The sequence below is a fragment of the Dryobates pubescens genome, chromosome 38, assembly GCF_014839835.1.
Source record: "Dryobates pubescens isolate bDryPub1 chromosome 38, bDryPub1.pri, whole genome shotgun sequence".
NCBI lineage: Eukaryota > Metazoa > Chordata > Aves > Piciformes > Picidae > Dryobates > Dryobates pubescens.
In genome coordinates this window covers 28,347-36,572 of record NC_071649.1, presented here as the reverse complement: position 1 = coordinate 36,572, position 8,226 = coordinate 28,347, and the positions used below count along the sequence as shown (strand labels likewise).

Here is an 8,226-nt window from a genome sequence, read left to right as displayed (position 1 = left end):
AAGAGATGGTGGCCTCAAGTTAAAAGGAGGGCGATTCAGGCTAGCTAGAACAAAGCATTTTGCAGTGGCGGGGGTGAATCGCTGTCCCAGGCTTCGGGTCAGGTGGGCTGGGGCTCAGCGATTCGTGTGGGTCAGGCAGCATTTTGCCTAGCTGGGTAAGCCTCCGGAGGGGCTTTTCCAACAGTCTTAGTATTTTCGCGGGGGGAAGAGGAAAGCTAGCTTGGAAACACGGAGAGAAAACAGAAACCGGCACCACACGAGCCACAGGCACGGGAGCACAGAGGGGACCTCCATTGGGGTCACCCGTACCGTCACAAAGGGCGGCCAGCCTGGAGAACCAGGTGCTTCGGCGAGCGGCACTGGGCTGCTGAGCGGGCGGTTCTCAGCTGCCCTCGGGTGAAGCAGGTACACAGGCACGCACCGCTCGGACCTGCTCCGCCCCGCGGCCCACCACAGCGCTCTGCTCTGCGCGGCGGCAGACCTCCGCTTCCCGTGGGGAAGCACGGCGGCCATCACGTGCCCGGGGCGGCCGGGGCAGGCCGCCATGTTGTGGGGGGAAACGGCGCCCACCACCCGTTAGCGGGCGCGGTGCCCGGGCTGCCGCGGGGGAGGGCAGACGGTCCCCACGCCTTTATACTCCTTTTGTGCATTCTTCTCCCGTGACTCTTTTCTGCCTGCCCCTCTCAGGTTCGCCTCCCTCCCCTTTTGTTATCCCTCCCCTCGCTCCGTCCCCTCCCTCCCTGGTCCCTCCCTTCTCCCCGCCCCCGCCGGCACTGCGGAGCCGGAGACGTGACCCGAGCGGAGCCAGCCTCGGCCTTTTCCTCCGCTGCTCCAGCCTCTCGCCGGGGAGTCGCATGTCATCTATCCAGAACCTCCAATCCTTCGGTAAGCACGCCTGCCTCCCGCTTGTGCCGCAGGGACCCCCGCTGCCACCCCTCTCGGCAAGCGCGCCCCGGGGCTGCGGCTGCCGGCCGCCGGCCGCTCTCCTCCCGCTGCCGCCCCTGCTTCCTGCCGCGGCTCCCTGCTCCGTCCTGCGCCGCTTTCCCGAGGGCCCTGGGGCGCTCCGCGCGTCGGTGTCCGCACCCCGCGGGGTGACATTGAGGCCAGTGCTGAGGGGGTGCTGCCGTCGTTTTACTTTGTAGCGGTGGCTCCGGCTGCGTCCTTGTCCTCCCCCCAGGACATGCCCTGCGTGTGCTGTGGCGGGGACTCGTCTCCTTCCCTGTGTGTTCACTTTCCCCTCCCGTAGGAGATGCTGCCGTGCGCTGTGCTCTGGCACAGTATCGTAAAGGTCTTTTCCAAGCTTAACGATTCTGTGATAGCCTTCACAGCGCCTGAAGGTCTGCTGTGCTCCATCCCGAGCCTTTCTGTGTACTCTGCGATCCCAGAGCTGTCATCTCTGCGGGCAGAGGGAGTCTAGGGTTCGTAGCCCCTGCTAAGGAAAGGAATCGCCTCCTCATTTCTGTCTGTGCATTTGCTGCCTCATTTTACCCTTCCCCTTGTCCCAAACCTTTCGATGTGCCTTGCAAAGGATGTTGTTCGTACGGATGGAGCTGTACAGAGGCTAGCTCATTTCTCCTGTACTGGGCAGGGAAGTTTACAGCGATGGGCCATGGTTCTCTGCCTTATCTGTAGGCAGCGAAAGCGAGGACGTTAACACTTTCTGTTGTAGTGTTGTTAGGCTTTTGGTTTCAGTATCGCCTCTAGCCTCCTGCACATGTAAAGCCATACGAGAAGGTTATTTGAATCACAGTCTGGGGAGCTGACCCTGTGCTTTGGAAAGTGCTGCCCAAAAGATTGGTTTGAAATAATCCACCGTTAATCCCTACGCTGCTGGCTTATCTCCAGCATGGAATCCTAAACTGCCAAGGGACCTTCAGGCCCAAGTACTCTTTTTTTTTTTTTTTTAACTGTAATTTTCTGTTAGACTTTACCTCCCAGGCTGTGGGGCACAGTGAAATGCAGCACGTTCTAACACACGGCAGTCAAGTTTCTCAATGCTGCATTAACTTCTGGCTGTGGTGCTTGCATTGCCTTCAGTGCCCTTGTTTCTACAAGGGTCAGTCAGCACCTGAGCTACATCTGTTCCTATTTCTGCTGAAGTTTTACTCTTTTGAGGGATTTGTTTCAAGTGGGTGGCAAAACTTGATTGGTACCTTTAGGATTGAGCTTTGGATGGAAGTTTGGGAGATGTGTGGCTGTTGAACTGACACGTTGAAGATGGGAGCTCTTCAATGTGATTCTGATTAGTGTCAAAAAAATACTTGTTATTTGTCTTTAAAAAAAATCCCAAGTGTTAAAGCTTCAAGATTTATTTGGAGCTGCTGATCAGGAAAGTTAGAGGGCTCTAAAATATCTTGATAGAGTGCGTGTTAAATGTGTTTTTGTGGAGAGCAGAGAATAAGAAGTGTAACACGGATGCGCGCCTCCCTAAACACCTTCCTGTTTCACCCGTGCTGGATAGATTTAAGCTTGGAAGAACTCGAGGCTGACCTTTCTACAGTCAGCCTAAATGGATTCTGTTACAATTTTTGCCTGAGACTACTGGCTGAGAGAAGGGTGCTGGGTTTACAGCCAGCCTCTGATATCTGCTGGTGTCTATTGCCCTGTTTCATTTACATTAATAACCAAGAATTACATCCGTGCCTTAAAATGCTGGTGGTTGTCAGGGTAGAAGACTCCTGTTCCAGACATGTAAAGGAGTGTGGCTGCAAGAGCTTTTTCATTTGTCCATGCTGATTTTTATCCATACTGATTCTTTGTCCATGCTGATTTTAGTTTGTCCCTGCTGCCAACTGGTAACAGGTGATCTGGCATGTTCCATATTTCACTTAAAATGCATGGGGCTGTCCAAAGCTTCTGTGCACTTGGTGTTGTCTCATGAAAGACTATGTTTTTCGGGTTCTGAGCTTCAGGATTTACAGTTTGCAAGAAATAGTGAAGTAAATTGATGGTGTAGCTGAAAACTGTTCAGGCCAGGGAAGGCATTGAGCAAAGTGGATGAGTGGTAGATAGCTGAGAGCGCTGTACTGACTTAGCAGGCCAGGGAGACTTCATACAGCTACAGGAGAAAAGTTTGAACACTGCGTGTTTAGGCAGAGAGAACAGCAAGAATAAAGCTCTTTGTGAGCTGTTAGTTTTGAGCTTGGATGTTTTCCTTTGTGGGAATGACAGGAAGCTTTTTCCCTCCTACAGACCCCTTTGCTGATGCAACAAAGGGTGACGACTTACTCCCGGCGGGGACTGAGGATTACATTCATATAAGGATCCAGCAACGAAACGGAAGGAAGACACTAACAACTGTTCAGGGAATTGCAGATGATTATGACAAGAAGAAGCTTGTGAAAGCTTTCAAAAAGGTAAAGCTGCTGATTTGATAAAAAAGATACTACATAAAGGAGTATGATGGCTTTTAATGCTAAGTAACCGCATATTCGTTATACTTCGTTCTTGCCAGTGCACATCATTTTGACGTTCAGCTTGGTCCTTTTGCCAGCCTTTCTCAAAACTCCTATCGGTGTCTAGTTGTGCTGAAAAGTTAAAGGTCTCTTTTCTATAAAAAAATGTTAAAAAAGTTTATTCTGAATGCTTCATTAAATATGTCACAGATGCCTGGGTTTATTGAGGCAACGAGTAAAATCAGTTTGAAGTGGAACTGGGTTTGTGTTCCTGTTACTGTCAGAGCTGGGTTGCAGCTGAAAATAGAACTTGCCAGATTGAAAATATTTATTTTTAAGTACTGTGGAGTTTGAAAGGCTGTGACTTCTTTCCATTCTTATAACGAGTGTGGGCCAGTTCCTTCTGCACAGTAGCTTATCCTGCCTGGATTCACTGTCAGCATCTTCGTTTCTGTCTGTATGCATCAGCAGATATATTCCATCTGCTCTCAAAACCAGTATAAAGTAGACCTAGTCTTTGGCATCAGGCTTCAGTAAGCAGCTTCTGAGACAACTGTGCTGCAAAGCCATGCTAAGCAAAATGCTGAAGTACAGCAGATGTCTTACAGTGTGAATGTTCCTCTCTAGAAATTCGCTTGCAATGGTACCGTGATTGAACATCCTGAGTACGGCGAAGTCATCCAGCTTCAAGGTGACCAGAGGAAGAACATTTGCCAGTTCCTCTTGGAGGTGAGGGACTGCAGATAAATATCTAAAGCTCTGTGGCAGCAGCACAGTGACAGGTGGCACTGATGTTCATTAAGCAGCTAAAGATGGCCACTGTAGTTCTTTCGTATTTTCAGCCAAAAAATAAGATGACCCTTGCAGAGCAGAATAAACCTCAGCTAAGAGTCACAGCACTGTAGGATGCATTTACCCTGCTACACCATCCCACTTGATTGCTGGCAGTGCAGCTTATGTCCTTCATTTGTAACATCAAGTGTTTGGTGCAAACCACCATTCTGAGTCTAAAAACACCAAAAGGAAGCTTCCTGATGCAAATTGTGACGCAGAGATGTTAGACTGCCAAAGAAGTGGTGCCAGGACTACAGAACAAGTCAGATGTGTGATAATATTTTACTTTTTATACAGTCAGTTTGTCTGCTTGGCCCAGAAACATTCTGTTAATTAGCAAAGTGTCTGCTGTGTGTCACTTTGTTTAGTCTAAGACTCTGGTAACACCCTCGAGCATGTTAGCTTTACTGAAGCGTGTTGCTTTTTCTCCTTTAGATCGGCATCGTGAAGGAGGAGCAGCTGAAAGTCCATGGCTTCTGAATTACCTGTACGCTCGTGAAGACCTCTGCTGCTTTTGGTCATACCTAGCCTGGCTCCTCTGTGAAAAATGAGTCTTTGCAGTGAATGGACTTCCCTCTTACCACAACATTCAGAATTTGCTTTGGGTTCGCATGAGTGCGTGAAACAGGTGGTGTGTAGGCTAGAAACACATAAGAAAACTTCAGTAAGGTGGTAATGAAGGCATCTGTGAACTTTAACACATTTCCAATGGAAATGTTCTAGTGATGATTGTTCAGTACTCTCCACCTGACTGAAATGTGTGGGTTGTATTAAAGTAGTGTTTGTTGTTGCTTAAAAATAAAAGTTTCTTCATCTGTTTCCTGGGATATGTGAACTGTTTCAGCTGAAGTTCGAAGCTAGCACGGCAGCCTCTGTAAAGGATGGCTGCATTGTTTTGTGGCAAGGTTAGCTTACTGCTGATTGAATAAATGGGGAAATCAATAAGGTGAACTGTTAGCTAATTAATCAGTAGATTAGCTTGCTGTGATCTTATCCTGTATCCATAAGACTAGAGCTTTAAAGTCTTCTGTGTGGGTGTACCTTAGTAGCAGCATGCTAAGAGACTGCACTGAGTAAGGAAGTGATTTTCTCTCAGATTCGCTGCAGTGACTACAAAGTGTTGGTGTTTAGCATAGCAGGACTCAAAGCTGAATTCCTTACAGATGCTCTTCCTAAGAACATACCAAACACCTAGGTCTTACATAGTGCTCCCAAAATCTTTGAAGAAAGTGTATGGCATTTTTTATGTCCTCTGTCACTGAGAGAAGGTGCAAGACATTGAGTTGGATTCTGCCCTGACTGCTTTTCATGTTGGCAAGCAGAGTGCTTTAATCAGCTGGCAGTATTGGCTGCAGAAGTGAGGCAGGGGACAGGCTTTACATTTTGGTTGTTTTCCTGTTGTGCTGTGATTAACAGTTAATGTAGTGTGTGAGTATTACAACAGAAAGCTGATTTAGTCTGCTTTGCTAGCAGGCAATTCATTCAGCGTTACCTGACGTTCTGATGGGTTTGTTCTGCCATGCTTTTCGTCTTGTTTTAATTAGCTGTAGGCATTTGGTGTCCTGCTTTTACAGAATGAAATGACTGCATTTGGTGAAACCTGTAGATCTTACCTTCCTCGTGAGATAGGTTCTCTGCAGTGACTCAAAACACACTGAGCTGGGAAACCATCACAATAGTGGGAAAGGTTAACTTCCTGTAATGCCATCTATTCTCTGGAAAGTAAGAAAGAGACATTTTGTTACTGCTAATACTAGTAACTTATTCAGGCAAAAATACTGACTACCTAAATGTACTGACTGCCTAAACGTACTGACTACATAAATGTCAAAGCACAGTGCAGAGCTCTAGTACTGAATACCACCTCTTGCTATACTTCATTTCCAGTTCAGATTTGCTTTTCTAAACACAAATGTTCCACTTTCACTCATTTGAAACTTTATTTTAGTTACTGCTTCTGAACTCAGATTATTATGGCACTAACAGCAGTCAGAGGAACATTACAGAGCATTCATGTGACAGTTTTTTCTCTTGTCTGGTCTAGACAATTCCACCTGTAAGAATCCAGTGTCCAGTCCTCAGACTCTACAGATTCTGCCTGATGTTACAGATCTTAACTGTTCCAGAGAAAGGATGTTCCAGAAGATTGTTGACTGTTACAGTATAATGTGTTCAAGAGGAGGGAACACCTGCTGCAAAACATGAAATACCAGCACACAGAGAGAAAATGCAAGTCTGGCACGTTGGCAGAATAAAAGCATTGTACTGAAAGAGTTGGCCTAGTCCTGAGTCGTAGATGCTAAATCATGAATCTTTTGGGGGTAAACACAGCACTTAGCTATTTGCATTTTATCAAATGCCAGAAAAACTGACCTTCAAGGCTTGTTCTCTTTCCCAAGAGTTAAAAAGCAAAAGCTGTATCCTCCCCCTTTTCACTGGTACTGGGTGAGTGGTTCTGCTGGGTTTTTAGTTGGAGAGTGTTTTTAATTGGAGATTAACAAGTGATCAGCAAGTCTCGTGTTACTGAGTCATCATTTCATGTGGCATTCCATTAACTTTTACTACCTAAGCTTGAGTCATTTCTCCATAGTTAACTCTGCTTGTAATAAGCAAGAAAAACCTTTGTTTCCTTCCTCATTTACAAGTCCTTTCTCATAGAAGGAGCCTTGCAGATGGTGGGTGGCTGGGTTTTTATGCTCAGTGGGGCTAGCTACTTGTGTTTTGTCCCTTGAAGGGCAGAATGGATAAGGAATAAGAAGTAACACATTTGAAGGTTAAACAGATGAGGTTTGTTGTGGCAACAATTTAATGTGTCTAGAAGGAGAGCAGAAGTTTTTGTCCTTGTGAAGCATTTTAAACTAAAACAATGCCTCCATAAGATTGCCACTAGCCTTGCTACAAGGCCAAGCCTCTTTGCAGGGGAGGCTTCAACAATTTCATGTTTTATCATCTGACACTGGAAGTTTTTTCAAAGCCCAGCCTATTTTCAGTCCATATCTGCGGTTCAAGAACAGTGAGATGCATGGAAGACTTTGGGAAGGAACTGTTTAAATTACTGTCATTAAAAAAATCTTCTCACAGAGAGGGCAGCTTTCAATCCTTCCATCTGTTCCAAAATAGGTTAAGAAATGGTAGAGGATACAGCCCATAATTGTGGAGGCAGTAAAAGGCAGCTGGTAATAGAAAACACTTCTAAAATCCACTTGTAGTGCTTGAGAGTGGGCAAGCTCAGAGTGTCTGAACAGTCTGAAGATCACTTGCTGAATGGTGGTACCAGTTCTTGTAGAAGGAGAGAGATTCAGTAGCTGGAGTCTGTCAGCTGCTTGCTTCCTCTCATGTGAATTATCAAGGCCTTGACCTTTGCCTGCATTCTGCTAAACCTGGCCACGTGTTGTAGAGGTGAGCATGAAGAGTACAGCTGTGGGAGGTGAGCAGTCATCTCCAGAGAAAGAGCCTTTGGAAAGCTGAGTGCCTGGATTGTCTGCATGCTATTCACTGGATCTGTGGTGCTGCTCAGCCTTCCTGCACTGCATGAAAAGCATTTTCTGGAAACCTTTCTTGGGAGAGAGAGGAGGGACCCTCACAGGAACACCTTAGGAGAAAAGTTTGCATCCTGAGTCTGTTTTCATTACCTTTGATTCTCCTGGACTGCAAGACCTCTATAGCAAGATTGCTATTTCAGGTTCTGTTTAGAAGTCCTAATTAAACTTTGCTCAGAAAGTTCATCTAAAGCCATTATAAAACTTAAAATTATGAAGAGTTGTTGAAGCTTAAGTTTCAGGGATTTGAAAGAACAAGGCTCTGTGTTGTGTCCTGTGCTGCTGTCCTGCTTGTGATCAACATGTAGCTGCCCTGAAGATGCCTGTGCCAGTAAGTGGGTATGCCCCTGGCAGTGTGATGTCCTTCAGTTTGTGTGAGATCTTAGCTAATGTATTGCACTGCTACAGGCTGTGCTGGACAAGTCTGCCTTAGCTCCAGTCAGTAACTCTCTTTCCCT

General features: G+C 46.5%; 1 protein-coding gene across 2 annotated transcripts; it reads left to right on the top strand.

Moving 5' to 3' along the window:
• The first annotated feature begins 731 nt into the window (after positions 1-731).
• On the top strand, positions 732-6,544 carry EIF1B (eukaryotic translation initiation factor 1B). 2 transcript variants are annotated; one of them, XM_054177136.1, is made up of 5 exons: positions 732-885; positions 3,193-3,356; positions 4,023-4,124; positions 4,665-4,716; positions 6,274-6,544. In XM_054177136.1, exons 1-4 carry the CDS (start codon positions 855-857, stop codon positions 4,707-4,709), a joined length of 342 nt encoding a protein of 113 aa, XP_054033111.1. In that variant the 5' UTR covers positions 732-854; the 3' UTR covers positions 4,710-4,716; positions 6,274-6,544. The 2 variants fall into 2 exon arrangements, with proteins under 2 accessions (XP_054033111.1, XP_054033110.1); XM_054177135.1 differs by lacking the exon at positions 6,274-6,544 and having other exon boundaries at positions 4,665-5,853.
• The last annotated feature ends 1,682 nt before the right edge of the window (positions 6,545-8,226 follow it).

Excerpts from the sequence above, each read along its gene's own strand:
- EIF1B (XM_054177136.1), top strand. The coding sequence starts at position 855 with ATGTCATCTATCCAGAACCTCCAATCCTTCG. Across the intron at positions 886-3,192 it reads CCAGAACCTCCAATCCTTCG|ACCCCTTTGCTGATGCAACA; the intron begins GTAAGCACGCCT and ends TCCCTCCTACAG. Across the intron at positions 4,125-4,664 it reads TTTGCCAGTTCCTCTTGGAG|ATCGGCATCGTGAAGGAGGA; the intron begins GTGAGGGACTGC and ends TTTCTCCTTTAG.